The sequence below is a fragment of the Pleurodeles waltl genome, chromosome 1_2 (genome assembly GCF_031143425.1).
Source record: "Pleurodeles waltl isolate 20211129_DDA chromosome 1_2, aPleWal1.hap1.20221129, whole genome shotgun sequence".
In the NCBI taxonomy this organism is placed as follows: Eukaryota; Metazoa; Chordata; class Amphibia; order Caudata; family Salamandridae; genus Pleurodeles; species Pleurodeles waltl.
In genome coordinates, this window is record NC_090437.1 from 63,994,556 (window position 1) to 64,015,732 (window position 21,177).

The following is a 21,177-nucleotide window of genomic DNA, read 5'->3' on the forward strand; positions in this document are numbered from 1 at the left end:
GTTATTAAAGCATTTCACAAGTGTAGTATGTGTCTTCCACGAGTGACAGAAGTTTGAATTGTCGTACGTCGCCCAATTTACCCTTTCATTCCTGATATAATATTCCAAGACTCGTGCAGGTTCTAAGTCTACAGACCATGCTTCTGGGCAGAACGGAAACCCGCAGACTCAGCTTGCAACTGTAAACAAACATACACGCGGAAAGCAAGCGGGTACACTGGGTTGTGTTTTCACAGCAGCTGTGCTCCAGTTTGGCAATGAACACTTCCGCCTTCAACGAAAAACGAACTCACTCACCTCCAAGGTTTTCACTAAAATCTTCATGTACAGTTCAGAGATCCCCAGCGAGAAGCCAAACATGGAGGGCACCATTATAAGAACTAACATTGCTGCCACCCACACCGACAGCGCGTGCAGGATCACAGCCACGAAGGTCTCCATGGCTCGCGCTCACAGCACCACCCTGCACCACGAGAACCTGTCGACTCTGCCGCCTCGCATTCAACACGCAGCGAGTGTTCCTTGATCTTTGACTCCAAGGGAGAAAACAAAGTCGCAGAAGGAGAGCCGAATTCCGAGTTCCCTGACACACCCCCATTACTCCTCCCAGATAATGGCTCGTGGCTGGCAACTTCAATAAGTGGGTGGGGAGAAATCCTGCAACTCTTTCAAGCACAGAGTAATGCTTTAAAAATCACGGTTTGTAAATGTTGGAAGGAACTTTTAGGCAAGGGCAAAACTAGGACTTTTAATCTGCGCGGGTCACACGTAAGTGGTGTATCGGACCATTTTGTTATTGCATTCAGGCGCGTGCATGTTTGGATTCTATTTATAACTGCAAGTGACAGACTTAAAATAAACAAACAACTTATCTGCCAAGAGGACCCACTTAATGTCACATGTGGCACCTTTAGCCAGTCCTCGCTTTTCATGCTGATTTTTTGATGAACTAATTGCAGTTTTAAAATGAAACTACAAGTCCCAGAACGCAATATAAGAATGGCTTAAAAAAGCTAGGACTTACTGCCTAGGTGCCACTAGTGTTTCGGCAAATGCACAATTACCACGTTTTAACCTTTTCTTTAAAAAATGTGGGCTAGTCTTAGCTTCCGCCACAATATTCCAGGTTTGGGACTGGAGTTATAACAGTAAATACGCTGTCTGGACTATTTGGTGGAAATTGTACATTCGAGTTAGACTAGTAAATTGAAATTCCCAGTGCCCAGTGACAGGCTCGCCTATAGGGCAATCAGGGAGTGCTGGTATGACAAATCAGTGAGTGAGACGGTGTTTTAGCAGTTGGTGGTCCTGTTTTATGGTCAGGTGGGCCGTTTATTTCCCAGATATTACCATGAGCACTGTCCTGCAGCAAATACAAATGCATGCAATCTCTCATGCCTTGAAAAAAACCCGTAGAGCGGGTGTCTTTACAAGTTCTGAACTTGCCTGATTTGCAAAGGTATGCCCCTTTTTTGTTAGCTCTCTGATTCGCTAATGGAGGTCGTTTTTATTTGGTGCACGGGCCTATTTTCTGTCCCAGTACGATCTTGCCAGTGCCCCCCAGCCCACTGGCACAACGCAAGGCAAGAAACACACTTGGCATGTATGAAGCATATTGGTAAGGCATTTATGTGAACTTGTAAAGGAGGCATTTTGTTGTGATTTTTTTTTACGTACAAGGTACTATATATTTGAAGTACGTATACAAAAGTAATAATAGCTCAAGAGTAGCTGCCAAGTGATGATGTATCACATGTAACACGTTCAACCACCCTTTTCTTGCAAATAATATTTAGTGTTCGAAGACTTTATTTTTGCCCCTTAATATTAGCTGCAGTGACCTGAAAGAAAAGTGTAGGTATTCATCAAACATTTTGAGGGGGTAGGGTTAAGGCCTGGACTAAGGGTAAAGGGCATGGTTAGTGCCTGTTTCATGGATAGGGCTCAGGGGTGGGACATTTAATAAAATTGACCAGATGTTCTAAGCTGCGCTGTGTAATGTAACTTGAGCTGGCCTCCAAATTGGGGACGTCTTAACGATTTTGGGGGCCCTGGGCCAAACATAATTTGGAGTCCCCTGCTCAGAACAACCTCTGAATTTATTATCCACTTTCATCTAATTTATGCACTCAACTACTTTGGTTGTATCATTGATAGTTCTCTTCTTTGGTAAGCCTACATCTAGGCACAACTTTAGAGCAAACCGTTTCTCTTTGGCTAGCCATCACCGGAGAGGCGGAAAGATTATCAGTCTGAATTAGCCAGTTGCATGTTGTGCTGTGGGCTATTGCCTCACCTTTTGGTTTGCACATATGAAGGGTGTTTTAAGGTCGCAGCTTACCAGACAACACAGCTGTCTGGTTTACTAAAGACATTTTGGAGACTTTCAGAAAGTTGACTTAGGAATGCATTTCACTCGTTGATTACCATTGCCTTTATGGTTTGTAAGTCACACTTTCTGGCTTTCCATTTGCTGGCTTCATTTGCTTTAGGCTCTCCGGGTTCAGTTTGTCCCTCCCGTTGTGCAAACAGTGTTTTCAGTATTTTTCCAGTAACTTGCTTTCTGTTAATAGGCCTTTAAATCTTCTTCTTATCTCGTCACATTTGCTGTGCATTCAAAGACCAAAGTCAAATGCCAGGCACTATCTTCCAAGTGCGCTTGTTAACTTTTCTTTCTCTGATTTCAAAGTGAGTGGATTTATGTGTCAATCTTGCTGGATACTGGGGGTAGGAAACAGTTCTTTCTAGCACACAACAACATTTAAATGAACTGTGTAAGTATTTCAGACTATATCAGAATTATGAACGCACAAATGAAGCACATTTTTTGTTATTTCTGGAGTGTGTTGGAAACAAGTACTTTAATATGATCAAAACAAATCATTAAACTAGGTGATGCAATTTCCACACATTTTTGTCTGTGCACTGTATAGTTTTATCAGTGAAACTCAATGTCTGTGCCAAAGTAATGGTCATTTCAATTGAAAATGTGTTGTCTGTAATGGCAGTGGGCTACCACACCATGTGTAGTCCACTCTACGGCACTCTACTCTGTAGCACTCCACTCCATGCCTCTGCACTCTGCACCGCTCCACTCTACGCCTTTGCACTCTACACCACTTCATGCTACGAGTCTCTACTCTAATCTGTACCACCCTACTCTATGGCAATGCACTCTTCGTCACTGCACTTTACACAACTGCACTCTTTGCTGCAGCACTCTACACCACTCCTGACTATGCCACACCAATCTACTGTACACAACTCCACTCTACACCATGTACTCTACACCACTCTGCAACACTGCAATCTACGCAACTGTACTCTGTGCCAATACACTGCACCAAAACACTTGACACCAATGCACTTTACTCTGTAACACTCAACTCTATGCCCCTGCACTCTACATCAATCCACTGTACGCCACTCTAATCCCACTCAGCACCATTGGATTCTACCCCACTTTATTCTATGCCACTTTACTCTATGCCATCACAATCTGTGCTCCTCTATGCAACTACACTCTACCCTGCATCATTCCACTCTAGGCCACTTCACTCTACTTTGAAACAATCCCCTCTACACTACTCTACTCCACTCAGCACCACTCCACTCTATCCCACTGCACTCCACGCCACACCACTCTACTCTTAACCAGTACACTCTATGCCAATGCACTCTACGCACCTGCACTCTATGCCACTGCACTCTACCCTGAATCACTGTACTCTACGCCCCTCTACCCCATCTACACCACTGTACTCTGACACTTTACACTGCAATCCCTACTCTATGCCACTACACTCTATGGCACTATACTGTACTCTGCACCACTCTATACTACTCTAATCTGCACCACTCTGTGCCACTGTACTCTATGCCACTCGATTCTACTCTGCACTCTATGCCACTACACTGTATGCCACTCTACTCTGCGCTATTGCCCTCTGCACCACTCAACTCCATGCCATGCCGCTATGCTGTTCTGCTCTAGGCCACTGCACTCTATGCCACTGCACTCTATGCCACTGCACTCTATGCAACTGCACTCTGCTCTGCGCCACACTGCTCTGCGCCACTCTGCTCTGCGGCACTCTACTCTGTGCCACTCTACTCGGTGCCACTCGACGCTGCACCACTCCCCTCTGTACCACTCCACTGTGCACCACTGCACTCTACTATGCACCACTCTTATCTACACCACTGCATTCTATGATGCTGCATTGTACACCACTGAATTCAGTCTGACTGCAGTCAATGCCACTGCATCCTACGCCTCTATACTCTGCAACGCTCTACGCCAATGCACTCTACACCAGTCCACTCTATGCCACAGCAGTGTATGCCACTCCACTAGGCTCCACACTATGCCACTCCAGTATATAACACTCTCTGCCACTCCACAACACTCTACTCCACTCTTCGCCATTCCATTCCATGCCACTCTCCTCTATGCAACTAACTTTTAGCCATGCTAAACAACAGCCACGCTAGTGAACAAAATGGCTAAAATGTGTAAGCAAAGCCAATAGCTCTTGTATAGGTGAGAGCTATTGGATTTGCCAATGCTTGTTTTGTTTACTACACTCCAGTTCCTAGCAGGTGAGGAACAGGGACTCTGTCAAGTGGCACTAGGGTGTGATCACCCTGGCCCAGCAGCTGCTCAAAAAGGGATGGTGCAATCATGGAGAGAGCGTATAATGCTGCACATTACATTGACACATGCCTATCTGCCACATAAGTAGAAAAACAAGTGGATGACCAAGCCTTCTACCTACATTCTATGTTATTAAACTGTAGTTATTCTGTCAGAGCCATTTAGGTACACGGTGCTGATGGGTGTTTTTGTTTACTGCACTGCGTGTGGGGTGATCAACAGGTATTCAGAGTCAGGAAGCAGCAAGCTCTGATCGCACCACCTTGCCGCAACCCCAAAGGGACAATCCAGTCACAGAAGAACTCCACCATGCTAATCTTTACTGCATAGTAAAGGCCAGATTTATTAGGTTTTTCGTTGCGTCACACAAGGTGACTCAAGGCAACGCAAGGGCTTAATGCAAAGCCACTGCACATGGTCTTGACATGGCTTGGAAAATCCAGAGTAACGGAAGACAGTGCAAGTCTATTCCTTTTGTTGCTCCGCACCGGGAAGGCGCTACATGGGTGGAGAGTGGGTGTTCCCAAATATCCACCCATGCTTTTTGGAGTATTCCCAGATGTAGTAAACCTGGGAATGGATCTATTATGGCTTCCAAACAGAGGTGCAACAAGGAGAAATATCTTTGTTTCTCCACGTTTTTTCATTTTTCTAAGTGTGCTGCAGAATGCCTCTAAGGAATGATTTGTGCAGGAAGGACCTTCCTGCACAAAAACAATCCTGCCTGTAGCACAGGCACCCCTGCACCCATGGCACAAGGGTGCCTGCATTGGTGCTAGACCGCAGTCAGTGCACCAGCGCAGAGAGAGAGAGAGAGCAGGAATATGCCATATATTCACAAATATTGCGCATTCATACCCTCTCCTTTTCACACAGTGCAGCAAGTTGTCTTGCTGCACTGAATTGCAGAAAGGTTTGTAAATCTGCCCCTAAGTGTCCACATGCTTAATATAGACAAATTCCAGTGCAGCAAGGCTATACCTATGAACTTTGTAAGGTTACCATGCTTACTGAATCAAATCATGATAAAGCAAGTATCTATTTCTCTCAGGCACGGGCCAAACTGGCCAGTCAGCCTGGGCTGGCTAAAAAAAAGAAAGTAAACTGGTTATTTTTGTAACTCTAGACAGAGTTGAATCTGCCGTGAAAGATTGATGAAGAAGGACTCTTTGAAAGTGGGGACAGTGCTCAAGAGCCCACTTTGCTCATCCCTTAAAATGTCTCTACTCGAGAGCTGTCTGCATAAGAGAGCCTAAGCTATTTGGTTGGGCTACAATTCATGCCACCATTTGCACACGTGCAGCCTGTTCAATTACATAAGGGCGCATGTCACGAGGACGAGACCGCTACCCACAGGATAGGAATATGCCCTCAGCCATGAAAAATGCACTTTTTGTAACACACCACTGATCGTGTGGATACAAAACTACTCCCAAAATATCTAAGGAAAACAACAATAAAGACTAAACGTAAAACAGACCAATTGTTCAAAAAAACTGCCCCATTATTCAAAAGCTCAAAATAAGGCCACACTGTCCAAGGTCTTCTGAGATAGTGCTGGGTTCATCTGGAACTCATATCTGTGTAGCCTGTTTATCAAACTTAATTTATAATTTTTCAGGTATAACACAAAAATGAACAGCTAAAGCATCAGTTGACACCATTGATATGCTAATGAGAAGATATAGCAACAGTACAGATTGGACAGTAGAAGGGTGCCATGGTATACAAGCTTATCTGAACACAGTGCTTGTCTGTCGACCAGAAAACAAGTACTGAACATGGAAACCCCATTACCCTCACCCTGGCGTAGATAATAAAACCAAGTAAGGTAGACCTTCGAAGATGAGGGAGGGGAGTACCGTGTCACAGAGGAGGTGGGAATGGAGAATAGAGGGGAGGTATTCACCAATGTTTTCAACTGAAAAAGGTGGAGTGCTCGTGTATGTGTGGGGTATGCAAGTAAGGGGAGCCCCTTCGATAAGTATTCCACTAACGGGCCCCAAGTGTATTCAGATTTTTTATATTTATCTAACCTAATATCTGCCAATCTCTCCATGGTGATGTCTTGCCACAGTCAAGAGCGCCACTGAGTTATTGATGGGTCTTCTTTTTTCTTCCATTAAGATGCTATGGCAAGTTTAGCTTCACCCAGGCACAGTCATGGTACCGCTCTTTATCCAGACATTTGATGCTTGCGCCAGGCATCTTGCAGGCCCAGTAACATCGAGTCTGGGTTTTCGGGATCCAGTAACCCAAAATGTCTTTCATTTGAACAAGTATTTCTGTCCAGAAAGGGGCGAATAGTCAGGCAGTCCCACCAGATGTGTCTGAAATCTCCTAAAAGGCCACATCCTATCTAACGCAGGTTGAAGGTATCTGGGAAGATTTTTTTCAGTTTAGTTGGGTAGAGGTAACAGTCAAATAACAGTTTATAATATGCCTCTCTCGTGGAGAAAATGATTAAAACCTGAAGATGTTTCTTCATAGAATGCACCATTTTTCTATTGAAATTGAGCTATCTAGAGTTTTTACCACAAAGCCATGTGATGAGGTTGTAGGGTAGGAGCTGTAGACAGAAGGAGAGAGCGTAGAGAAAGGAGATACATCCCTTGGAACCCCTAGATTGTCTAACAAACTTATTGATCGGGGTGAGAACTCTTATAGCAACAGTCCTGACCTCTGGGTGAGGTGCCCAGTGTTTCAACTGGGTGTAGTGGAAGCGTTCAGAGTCTGGGAGGTTAAAATCTCGTTGGCAATTTTCAAAGGTGAGGATGTCCCAATCACGAAACAGACCAGAGGTAGTGAGGCAACCTCCAACCGGCCAGCAATCAAAAGACCTTGGGTGCATAGCAGGAGGGAATGATGGGTTATAATGGATTAGGGTGAAAGGCGAGGTAAAATTCATCAGGCCGCCTGTTTGTACTACTTCATCCCAGACGAAGGGTCGTTCTAAGTGAGGTACTCATATAAGTGTTGGGCGGGCACTGCGCCTTTGGTTTCCAGAGAAGATCCCAAATATATCTGCTCACTAGGGTTCCGTCAATAATGGAGCCAGTGCTTGTCAGATGCATGAAGGGACCTCTCTGAAATCACTTGCAGATGTGCTGCCTTATAATAAAAATAAAGGTCCAGCATTACTAATCTTTGGGTAATCTCAATAATCTGTAGGGCAGGCGTGCCCTGCGATCTTGCCATATGAATCTTATAAAGAGGGAGCAGGGAGTAGGTAAGAAAGTGTGGTCTAGTTCAATGGGAAGACCTTGAAACAGGTATAACATTTTAGGTAAGACAGTCATTTTCATGGCCTGGATACAGCCAAGACAAGAAATCTCCAAGAGGGCCCAGTGTTTGAGGTCCATTTTCAACTGTTGCAATAGAGGGGGATAATTAGCTCAGTATAGGTCCGCTATTCGAGGAGTGATGCTAATACCTAGGCAGATGATATATTTTTCAGCCCAAATAAATGGGGTAGTATCTACCAGTGCCTCCATATCCCATGTAGGTAATGTCAGACTAAGTAGAAAGGATTTATGAAGATTGATACGCAGGGCTGCCACCTTTTAATAATTGTGGGTCTTGATTTGGAGGGGTGCCATTGAAGTGTGGAAAGAGGTAAGAGACAGTAGAACGTAATCTGCAAAGAGGGAGAGTTTGTGCTCTAACTTAAGGGAATACCCTGGATAGTGGGTGTTGGGCGTGGATTTTATTGCCAACCTAATGGGGAAAAAATACACTCTACAACCAGGACAGCTTGTTGCACACCGGTATCTCAATAAAGTCCAGTTGGATTCTGTCGAAGGTCCTCCTGACCTTCCTATGTGATTCATGGTTATTGAGGTCCTTCACCCTATGTTCAATTAGTGGCTCACAATGCAACAATGACAAAGGTTCTCGGACATTACTCTGAAACTGGGGTTAAAACAATACTGCCTGAACAACCTCAGCATGGTATTCCCGGCTTTGTGTGCAGGACCATGGAAATGTGTAGCCATCAGATACAACAAATAGTCTGGTAACACAGGTCTTCCATCTGCTGAAACCCAAATATCATCCTTATTCTTCACACAACCTCCTCTGAGCCACCACTGCTGCTCAATCTTGGGCGCTTCCCCCCTGCAGTCTCTTAACTTACTCCCATGTATCTGCAACAGTCAACACAGGTTAATTTGAATATTCCCTGTTAAATATACAGGACCCATGAGCACAATATTGGAAAACTTCTCTGGCATGCCGATTGCCAGCTGTAACATAGTCATGCCACTCCTGTGTGCTGAACACTTAACCACTGCAATTTCTCGAAGCATCTGTAATGCCTCCAATAGTCTCATTCCATAATTCCTTTCCTTATAGGAGACCAAGAAGATGTCATTACACTACCACAACTGTCCAAAATCATTTACACTAAAACCATACTGACTGTGAAAACGGTAACTTCCAATTGGTCTGAATCACAGCAGGCTCTATTAGGAGAGACCAATTCGGCCACTTGGACAGAAGTTACACCACAGAGCTGGGAGGCGTCCACTACACCTTCTACAGTGCAGGCAGTGTATGCAGCTCTCATCTTTCCCCCATCATCTCTCAAGCATGAGCCATCCACAAATGTTACACAATCGGGTGCTGCAAGAGGTTCGTCTTGGATATCAGGTCTTGGCTTGGTGCACAATTCAGCAACATTAAGACAGTCATGTTATTAATTTATCTAGGGCCCTGCACTATATGGTACTTGTTACTAGGTTTCAGCAGACCCATAATAGAGGAATTGCATGGGGTTCCCCCAAATTCTCCCTCAAGATCCCTTGCTGTATCATGGATTTAAGCATTTGGGCAATTCTATCCATCGTCTCAGGCGAGAGATTTATTATATTGTGGCTATGTGGATATTCAGCAGTAGGTTTGACAGTGATCTAGACAGGCTGTACACATTTAATGAGTCTAAAATCTTTGCCTGAAAAATCCCAGACTTTGGACTTGAAAGTGTTCTTCAAATCAGTAGGCACACTTTCCACATTTTCAGGGTAAATAGCTGTTTCTTGCTTAACTATTTTGAATAATTGAAATAAATCTTTAGCCTGCGTTTGGAACACAACACCTCTGTTGTACAGTAAATTGTGCATTGGAGAGGATGTGGCATAAGGGCCAGATTAGCTGGCAGTGAAAGTGGGAACAATGTTTGAGTTTCAGAGTCAGCTCACCATGATTCAGGGCAAATCAATTATTCTCTCCTTGCCTAAAAAACAAAAATGAATGTGTTCTTGTGTAATGTAACTGGTGCTCATGTAAAGCTCTCCATTACCTGTGGGTCTAGTTTGCACTATATAAAACTGCAACAAAAAAAATAACTTGCACAGTGTCATAGGGTTTTTCCCCAGGGAGGTCACCGGGCTTTTACTTATCCTTAAGAAATTGGTCAAACCAGGGATGACTATTCAAACTGTATTTATTTGTATTCCCGAGCAGAATCCTATTCAGTGCATATAGTTGTGTGTATAACTCTGTAAGTCTAGTCCTTCTGTTCTTCTCCTCCTTCCTTTCCGGGTTACAGTTTCTTTTGTTCTTTTATCCTCTTAGGTCATCAGGATTTCACTTGTATCCGGCCCTCAGGTAGCCAGCGAGAGAAAGGGAAAAACAACAACAAGCCGTAGTTAGGGAAGTGTTTTTATTTTGTTGGTTTTTATTCACTTGCATGCAATAGGGGAGGGGGTGTGAGGGAGTCCCTCTGTGTAGCACAACTGTTTATACTTGCTAAGTGCTGCCCATGTGCCCAAGGAGGGGGAGGTAGAAATCGTGGGTACTCGTTGGTTTGGTTGTATTTTCCTTGTATTTTCCTTTCTTGTTGTTATTATTATTTTCTTTGCTTTCTTATTGTGGGTTTCACCATGCATAAATGTGAAAAAATGTAAGTGCCCATAGCTCCCCGTTTCTTTGCTCAATCAATTCCCCAGAGCGGAAGGAAGAGCCGTCGAAGAACACTGGAAATGAGGAAGACGGCCGACCGAAGTAGGAGTAGGCGAGTGAAGTAACAGCAGAGACGGAGACATGGAGAAACAGCCCCAGAACAGAGAACGCAAACCGTGATCATGCTAAAGTTAAAGAAAATATGTGCCCGAGCTTCCTGTTACTTTCTGCCCGCCCTCTTGCTCCCTGGTCCCTCCCGACGGCCCCACCCATTTTAGTAGCAGAGTTAGCTGACTGTACAAGCAGCCATGTACCTGATGTAGCCATTTCCCTCCAGGGATGTGGCTGGCTTCTACGTGTCTCCCGATCCTATCTGCTGCTCCTCGGGTCTCGTACAATCTCTTTGCAACACCTATACCTTGGATCTGTTTTCCCGAGAGTGGCAGGTCTCGGACGTCCGCTGTTCTAACAGTATAATGAGCAGCACCAGTGTTGATCTAAAAGGACACTTCTTAGGCATCCACTTCACCTTCCATGAATGGACCATTTTCATCTACTTCCAAGACTGCGCCAAGTTTGCAATATTACTCACTCCTCGGGCACAGTTGTTGTGATTGATCAAACCCTTAGTCTCTAGACATTTCAAAGATGGAGAACTGCTGGAAACTGGCTTGCTAGACCTGGCAACCTTGCCTGGTTTTCCCCCTGCATTTTTGCCTTCAAACCTCCTCTTTTGCTGACCTCGTTTCAGCTGGCCTTAGAACTTTGCACACTTTACCACTGCTGACTAGTGCTAAAGCGCTTATGATCTCTCTCCTTAAACTATGATATTATTAGCTTATACCAATTGGCATATTTAATTTATTTGTGATACCCTAGTAAAGTGGCACTACCTTTACCCATGGCCTGTAAATTAAATGCCATTAATGGGCCTGCAGCACTGATTGTACCACCCATGTAAGTAGCACTTTAAACATGTCTATTGACTGCCTTTCCAATGGACTGCTGCCCTGCAGGACCACTACCTTGCTGGATTTCTGCCCTGCTTCCTTCCTACCTCAGTCAAATTGATTTTACTGGGCGTGGGCGGAACTCAAGGAGTTTGGCTATGTAGAGTTCCGCAGAATTCCCCAAAAACTCTGCGAGATTCCACCTAACTCTGTGAACAGGTATATTTTTGCTTGCCCCTCCATTCAGGCTGCCTAGTGTCAGTAGCGTGTTCCATGCTGCAAAATGAGCAAGAATGGCACCACGCTCCTACATGGATGCAGCCATTTTATTTTACCTGCTTTTCTCTGTTGTGTGCATGATGCTGGACCTGTTTTCAATCCACCCTAAATGTTTTCAATCCTCCTCCTATCCCACTCATCCACACCTTCTTACCTTTATTTTATTAGTGTGTGTCTTTTTGTTTGTGTATTTTACATCTTTGTCTTTTTTTTTGTTTCTGTGACTTTATTGAATTTATTTTGAGTTTTCTCTTCCTTATTTCTTTAGTTCTTCTAATAATTCCTTCCTTTTATCTATTTCTCCCCCCCTCTCAGCACTATGGCAGAGCAGGGTGAGACTAGGTGAGGTACCACCAGTGCGGCTTGTAACCACAAATGGGTGCAGCCCTTTTCCATTTTTTCAGAGGCAGAGGTGGCTGCACTAATGTTTTATGTGCAGCGCATCCTCCCCTCCATGCTAGCAGCAGGCGGCAGGTTCCGGAGTGGGTATGGCCTGCGGGAGCATCGGCTGCGGTGGGAGAGAGTGTGGCGGTACGTGTGGAGGAAGACTGGAGGAAGACTGGAGTGAAGGGTACCCAGCTACAGTTGACGTACCACTGGGCCGACATCCTTGACGGGAAGCAGGACTTGCTCAACCTCCTGTTCTTCCAGGTTGTGAGGCTTTGTAAATCATTATTTATTTGTTGTGCTCCACTGTGCTAATGTTTTTTTTCAAGTAGCATGCTGCTCACACTCGGAGGTAAGTTAAGTTTATGTAACGTTACAAATATTATGCGATCCAATTTGAGGGAGCCAGGTGCTCGGCGCTACTTAATTGTACTTGTCGGCCCTAGCTTGGACTGAATATTGAAGAAATTATGCAGATTCCTCTGTCCTGTCACTAAAATAGTGGCAGTAGTCATATCAGTGAGTTAGCATTCTCTGTGTCTCTTAATGTAGCTCATATAGTCCCAAGCAATCTCCCAGTGATATATAGTATGTACCTGTGCTTTAAAAAGGGAACTGAATTGGCCCATCAAAGTGGATTGAGCAGCAAAGATCATTCATTGCAATGCATTAGTAGTTCCAAATGTAGATTAGGAAATTTGGAATAGGGCTTAGGTTTAGTAAGTTAGGAATAGGTCAACTCAGTACTATTAATATAGGCGATCTGATTTAGAAAAGTACAATATGTTACTGCATTTGCCTTTGTCTTTCAACATATTTTCTGGGGGATTAACTGTACCACTGATCTATTTTTGGTATCATCTTTAATTTATACATCAGCACCCAAGGTATAAAGAGGGCATCGAAGGAGGGTCAGGCTGAAGCCGGGGCTGCCACCACCAGTGCCACGGCTGACGGCTCTGCTGGCCCCAGTAAGTCCTCCTGTTAATATTATTTCCCTAACTTTTGCTTCTCCCCGTTTCTAATATTTTGTCCTTGTTTTCTTATACTTTGACTGTTTTCTTCAACTCTTCATTGTTCTATCTAATGTTTCTTAAATCAGATTATACCTGCATTATCCTATTTTCTGAATTTAATGTTTCTGTGGCTCACTTCCTCATGTCTGTACTAGTCTGTAGCTTTCTTCTGCTTTGTTATTAGGCTTTCCTTCACCCCTGAGATTTCTTGTGCGCTGGTACGGTAAGACTAAGAGAACAGATTTTTAGGTACTCTACTGTGAAGACTGCAGGCCCAAGTAAGCTACTCTATGCTTGTATGTTGAGAAGACTTCCCTTGTCTTGCTCATGCTCCAATAGTAAAAGAAGAGAGTGGCCATGGTCATGGTCATGGTGGATGGATCCCCCCGAATGCTCTGTTGTGTGTATTACCATTCAGTATACCAGCAGTTTTGATTACATTGTAGTATTGCAGGAAAGTGGTCTGAGGATGGTTCCACTGTACTTGCCAACCAAAACCATATGTCCTTCATTGACCAATTTATTCCACCCCTTCATTGTGCTTAAAATGTCTCACAATTATCATAGCTCTGTCCTTCTGTTAGGAAAAGTTTTCGGTTGGCTTGATTACCTGGCTTTTCTAACGCCGTCAACCAACAAAATGCCCAAAGTGATATTTTTGATAGAAGATAAGATACTGCTAACTGAACTGTAATGACATATTACGGTTATGTTTTGTTAAAATAATAAGGGAAGGCATATCTGGCATCTAAAATGTGTGATATCTTTTCTAGTTGCACAGACCACCAGTGCTGGGGCATGCACCAGACGCGGAGGCGGTTGGTGGAGGAGTTCCAGCGGTGGCAGGGATGGGCTGTGGTATGTTCCATCCCAGCCTACAAATATCCATTCTTGGCATGTGCCACATTTGTCTGGCCAAGTGGTTCATATATTTAAGGGCTTCCATAATAGATTTACGCCTGTTCAAATTTTTCTCTTTTGATAATCGTTAACTACATTGACTGAATAAGCTAAAGCTTAGGCACATGATGATGATCAGTCACACCCCATGTTCTATAGCAGAAGCTCTACCTACCCGGCCCAATTCCTCTCACTTACCCTGCAGTAGAATAAGTTAAGTTTCCTTTCCATACTGCCAAGTGAATGCATTTGTTGAAAATAATTTGTGTTGGAGGGTGAGGCCAAGGACTTAAGTGGGATAAAGTGCCTGATTGCGTGTTTTGAGGATGGGATACTCCATAACGAATGTGTCCAATAAAATTTATATATCCTGTTCCTTTCCTTGTACTGCAGTGCATCGTTTTTCCCACCATATACTTACAGCAGGCAGGATATTTGCATTTTATACGTGACATATGTGACATAGCATTATTATTTATCTCCCTCTTTGGAGTCAGGGTATATTTGAAAGACATTTGTAGAAGAGCAGGGCATTGGAATTAAAGTAAGATAATTGTCTTATGCAGCTGCCACTGCTGCAGACTGCAGAGAGTAGCAAAGTAGTATCCGACACACTAGCTAGCATACCTCCATTAATTTAGCACAAGAATACTTGTACTCCACAGTGGACGATGCCTCACTCATTAGTAAGAGTTCATTTATTTCTATTTTTCGACACAAATTGTCTGTTTGTTTTTTTAGGAAATCCTTAACAAGAAAAAAATCACTCTGTTTTTTAAATATTTTTTTGTTCTGGCTGAATTTCTTTCAGCCAGTTAGTGCTTTTAAGTGAGGCACGTGTGGGTAACATGTCTCCATGACTCCCCTAATCACATCAAGTTCCAGTGGCCCTAGGGAACCAGCAATGTACTGGTACTGTACCACTATGTCATTTTAAACAAGTGTTTGTACAGAGCATTGTTTACAATCAATCTTTTGCTTTTTTATTTTTTATTTCTTGATATGGCTACTCATGCTGGTCCACCACTACCACTGACACATCAGGAGACAGCAACCCAGCTGTGGCGACAGAGGTTGGAAGCCACCCGGGCAGAGTACCAACGGCTGGAGGAGGAGGAGGCTGAGGCACATGCCCCTGCCCTGGGCCTCAGTTCCTCCAGCCAGCTCCCTGTGCCTTCATCCTCTGGGCAACATCAATGCCAGCACTGCTGGCAGCCGCCTGCACCACCATTGCTGCTCCCCCACAGACTGCCTGTTTCAGCGCTGCATGCTCCATTAGCTGGCACATTTGTGCCATTGGATGGCACCCTTGGAGGCCAAGCAGCAAGAACTGTGGACCCTCATCAAAAACACCCTCTTCTGAGCCCTTTTACTATTTTTTTGTTTTGAAGGGAGGGAATTTAGTTGCGTGTAGAGAGGATGGGAAGAGGGAATGGAATGGGACTTTGGTAGTTTTGTTGGACTCTTTGGACTATTTTTGGACATTGGGTGGGGACATGGTGACTTGTTTGAGGAGAAGGGTGGGGTGGGCCTGTTGTGGGTAGAGATGGTAGCTTTTCTTATTTATTTATATATATTGTTGAAACGGAAAGTTGAAACTAAAAAGTGAAGGGAATAATATTCTTATACTTTATGCCGGGAATATTTTTTTGTGTTTTACTTTTATGTTTTCCTACTGCCTTTTCGCACAGCTTTTTTTAAACTTGGTTATCAAAGTGTATACCAGTTAGTTATATTTAGTTATACCCTTGTTGTAGGAGGCTGGACTGGCTTGTAGTGAGTACCAAGGGGTACTTGCACCTTGCACCAGGCCCAGTTATCCCTTATTAGTGTATAGGGTGTCTAGCAGCTTAGGCTGATAGATAATGGTAGCTTAGCAGAGCAGCTTAGGCTGAACTAGGAGACGGGTGAAGCTACTACAGTACCACTTAGTGTCATATGCACAATATCATAAGAAAACACAATACACAGTTATACTAAAAATAAAGGTACTTTATTTTTATGACAATATGCCAAAGTATCTTAGAGTGTACCCTCAGTGAGAGGATAGGAAATATACACAAGATATATATACACAATAGCAAAAATATGCAGTATAGTCTTAGAAAACAGTGCAAACAATGTATAGTTACAATAGGATGCAATGGGGAAACATAGGGATAGGGGCAACACAAACCATATACTCCAAAAGTGGAATGCGAACCACAAATGGACCCCAAACCTATGTGACCTTGTAGAGGGTCGCTGGGACTATTAGAAAATAGTGAGAGTTAGAAAAATAACCCTCCCCAAGACCCTGAAAAGTGAGTGCAAAGTGCACTAAAGTTCCCCTAAGGATAAAGAAGTCGTGTTAGAGGAATAATGCAGGAAAGACACAAACCAACAATGCAACAACGATGGATTTCCAATCTAGGGTACCTGTGGAACAAGGGGACCAAGTCCAAAAGTCACAAGCAAGTCGGAGATGGGCATATGCCCAGGAAATGCCAGCTGTGGGTGCAAAGAAGCTTCTACTGGACAGAAGAAGCTGAGGTTTCTGCAGGAATGAAAAGGGCTAGAGACTTCCCCTTTGGTGGACGGATCCCTCTCGCCGTGGAGAGTCGTGTAGAAGTGTTTTCCCGCCGAAAGAACGCCAACAAGCCTTGCTAGCTGCAAATCGTGCGGTTAGCGTTTTTGGATGCTGCTGTGGCCCTGGAGGGACCAGGAGGTCGCAAATTGGACCAGGAGGTAGAGGGGACGTCGAGCAAGACAAGGAGCCCTCTTAGCAGCAGGTAGCACCCGGAGAAGTGCCAGAAACAGGCACTACGAGGATGCGTGAAACGGTGCTCACCCGAAGTTACACAAAGGAGTCCCACGTCGCCGGAGACCAACTTAGAAAGTCGTGCAATGCAGGTTAGAGTGCCGTGGACCCAGGCTTGGCTGTGCACAAAGGATTTCCGCCTGAAGTGCACAGGGGCCGGAGTAGCTGCAAAAGTCGCGGTTCCCAGCAATGCAGTCTAGCGAGGTGAGGCAAGGACTTACCTCCACCAAACTTGGACTGAAGAGTCACTGGACTGTGGGGGTCACTTGGACAGAGTTGCTGGATTCGAGGGACCTCGCTCGTCGTGCTGAGAGGAGACCCAAGGGACCGGTAATGCAGCTTTTTGGTGCCTGCGGTTGCAGGGGAAAGATTCCGTCGACCCACGGGAGATTTCTTCGGAGCTTCTAGTGCAGAGAGGAGGCAGACTACCCCCACAGCATGCACCACCAGGAAAACAGTCGAGAAGGCGGCAGGATCAGCGTTACAGAGTTGCAGTAGTCGTCTTTGCTACTTTGTTGCAGTGTTGCAGGCTTCCAGCGCGGTCAGCAGTCGATTCCTTGGCAGAAGGTGAAGAGAGAGATGCAGAGGAACTCGGATGAGCTCTTGCATTCGTTATCTAAAGTTTCCCCAGAGACAGAGACCCTAAATAGCCAGAAAAGAGGGTTTGGCTACCTAGGAGAGAGGATAGGCTACTAACACCTGAAGGAGCCTATCAGAAGGAGTCTCTGACGTCACCTGGTGGCACTGGCCACTCAGAGCAGTCCAGTGTGCCAGCAGCACCTCTGTTTCCAAGATGGCAGAGGTCTGGAGCACACTGGAGGAGCTCTGGACACCTCCCAGGGGAGGTGCAGGTCAGGGGAGTGGTCACTCCCCTTTCCTTTGTCCAGTTTCGTGCCAGAGCAGGGCTAAGGGGTCCCCTTAACCGGTGTAGACTGGCTTATGCAGAATTGGGCACATCTGTGCCCAAGAAAGCATTTCCAGAGGCTGGGGGAGGCTACTCCTCCCCTGCCTTCACACCATTTTCCAAAGGGAGAGGGTGTCACACCCTCTCTCAGAGGAAGTTCTTTGTTCTGCCATCCTGGGCCAGGCCTGGCTGGACCCCAGGAGGGCAGATGCCTGTCTGAGGGGTTGGCAGCAGCAGCAGCTGCAGTGAAACCCCAGGAAGGGCAGTTTGGCAGTACCAGGGTCTGTGCTACAGACCACTGGGATCATGGGATTGTGCCAACTATGCCAGGATGGCATAGAGGGGGAAATTCCATGATCATAGACATGTTACATGGCCATATTCGGAGTTACCATTGTGAAGCTACATATAGGTAGTGACCTATATGTAGTGCACGCGTGTAATGGTGTCCCCGCACTCACAAAGTCAGGGAAATTGGCCCTGAACAATGTGGGGGCACCTTGGCTAGTGCCAGGGTGCCCTCACACTAAGTAACTTTGCACCTAACCTTTACCAGGTAAAGGTTAGACATAGAGGTGACTTATAAGTTACTTAAGTGCAGTGTAAAATGGCTGTGAAATAACGTGGACGTTATTTCACTCAGGCTGCAGTGGCAGGCCTGTGTAAGAATTGTCAGAGCTCCCTATGGGTGGCAAAAGAAATGCTGCAGCCCATAGGGATCTCCTGGAACCCCAATACCCTGGGTACCTCAGTACCATATACTAGGGAATTATAAGGGTGTTCCAGTAAGCCAATGTAAATTGGTAAAAATGGTCACTAGCCTGTTAGTGACAATTTGGAAAGAAATGAGAGAGCATAACCACTGAGGTTCTGATTAGCAGAGCCTCAGTGAGACAGTTAGTCACTACACAGGTAACACATTCAGGCACACTTATGAGCACTGGGGCCCTGGTGAACAGGGTCCCAGTGACACATACAACTAAAACAACATATATACAGTGAAAAATGGGGGTAACATGCCAGGCAAGATGGTACTTTCCTACTCTTGTCCTACTACCTTCTGTAACTATATTGACAATTAGGCTGGTATGCTGCCATTGCCTACAACAACCTAGATAAACAGGAATTTACTTATCTGCAGTAGAAGTTAGTTACTTACTAAGCAAATTCACTTCACTCCATAGTTCTCTTACACAAATAGATGAAGGGATGGTTAAAATCTCTCTCAATCTTCCAAAACCTCACTGCAGGGTTTCAAAAGGTGCGTCTTAATGGTGGTGGCAGAGCTCTAACAAGGAAGACATCACAAGTGAGGTCCCACTCCCACCAAGGTGAGCTCTAACTGTAGCATAAATCAAACGGTTTAGCCATCATAGGCAATTAAAATGAAATAAAAACACAGTTAGTGGCTTTATGTATTTATATCATAGCTTTAGAAAACTGAGACCAGACTACTACCACCGTGGCACAACAAAGTATACCAGATATTATAACAAAAACTAGCAGTAGTAACTCTTTCTGAGCAATGGAGAACATGGAATTTGATTAAAACTAAGGCAATCCTCGACTCGGAAAAGTGTACTCAAAGTCTGGAGTGGACAAGGTTAAGCGTATTCGCAATACAAGGTCTGATTGATGATGTTGACAAATTATGTTCTTCTGCATCTAAAATATGGATTCCTTTTATGCATGGATAGGTCAATGAGGCTGGTTTGGGCTATTGCTCAGGTAATAGAAGATCCCGCAGTGAGTTGGTGTCGCATTTAATCACATCTGCCCCATCAAGTGTGTGCATTTATGGTATAAATTAAGTCACACCTCAATAAATCACATAGTCCGGGGGAAGAGGTTAGGAGTTTGATGAGTGGATGGGAAAGGGAATTTAGGGAAACTTATGACAAAGACAACCACTACATACAAAACAACAATATTTATCAGGGCAATGAGCAGCACATCATCATCATCAATCTGTTGTGGAAGGAAATAAAGGAATGAGTATGACACAGTTCTGTTAAATGCATTGTAAATAGTCCTTCAGCCCCAAAGACCCACGTTATTATTAGATATCTACATGTTTTGTCATCTATGTTTGAAAAATACAAATTATGGAGGAGTGAAGTGAACCCACCCAGTTCTGAATATTATAATTTTTACAAAATGATACTGTTGCCAAATTGGGAGGTGCTTCTGTGTTCTTCTTGGAATGTCCGTCACTCTTGGGTGCCTGGCTGAACTGGTCCAGTATGGTTAGCAGGATTGTTGAGCTTTCGCCTTTCGTGCAGAAGAGAAGAAGGCCTTTGGATTTTAAAACAGAAACAATATTGTAGAGTCAAGGAGAAGGACAGAAGATAAGCTTCATGAGGAGTGTACCAAGAAGACTCAAAGGCAGAACAAGAACATAATAGGAGTTTCATGTTTGAGGCAGAAGCGCAGCACACCCTCAGCAGAATTTCTCAAATCAACTAACCTCTCTCCAGTCCACAGACCTGAGGAGGCCTCAGAGTCCTCATCCTCATCATCATGGTTTCCCTTTGAAGATGAAAATGTCCTTTTTCTGGCTGTTGAGGTATTCTCCTCCTGACTCCAAGTAACGATTAATAAACGGTCCTGATCTGAGCGAGATAGACCTGTAGTGCACTGCAGTTGAAGAACAAGTGGAGAAACAGAATTGGAACATTTGTGTTTGTTAACTAAATTGACTGGTTGGGTCTCTGAAAAAAACAGAAAAAAGGGTGGACCCTACAGGTAAATTTCACTAAGTATGAAAGGGCCAATCACCCTCAGGAAAATGATCACACATCAGGCCCCAAACATTGCAAATCATCAAAATCAAGTTTACAAATTTGTTGAACACCCTCCCTCACTGACTCCCACCACATAAATCATCAATCATCACTCACAATCACTCAATAATATATTATCACTCATTGATGCAATAGTTACCTCTTTCAATCCAGGTGCAGTAGTAGGTACACATTTGCATCTCCTCTTTGATGCAAGCAACCCATTAGGATTTGGCAATCTTGTAAATCAAATGACCTTCTCGGGCAGCTCTGCTAAGTAACAAATTAAAGAAGGATAGGCATAGTGAGCAGGCAGGCATTGTCTCCAATGGCCTGAAGGGAATGGTGAGGCTTCTTCACTGCGCACTGGTCCAACTCTAATCCTTGCCTAAAAAATGGTGGGGCTGCTAAGTCAGACACAAACATAATGTTCCACTAGCTATATACATTTTTTTGGCACAGAAGTTTGACAATAAATAATTAAAAAGTTTTGTGGTAGCCTACTCAGTCAGGAAAGTAGAGTTTGTCCTCAAATTGAGGTGGTTGACCCAGAAACAAAACTTGGTCAGCTAACACACTTGAGCCTGAACAATCGCTCTT

General features: G+C 44.4%; 1 protein-coding gene across 1 annotated transcript in view; it reads right to left on the minus strand.

The window, feature by feature from the left end:
- The window catches only part of GPAT3 (glycerol-3-phosphate acyltransferase 3), a 528,602-nt gene extending 528,003 nt beyond the window's left edge, over nt 1-599 (minus strand). The window contains exon 1 of the mRNA XM_069236318.1: nt 298-599. Coding sequence (XP_069092419.1) covers nt 298-441 — 144 coding nt within the window. The 5' untranslated portion in view covers nt 442-599. The remainder of the gene's footprint in view (nt 1-297) is intronic.
- Nucleotides 600-21,177: the final 20,578 nt, after the last annotated feature.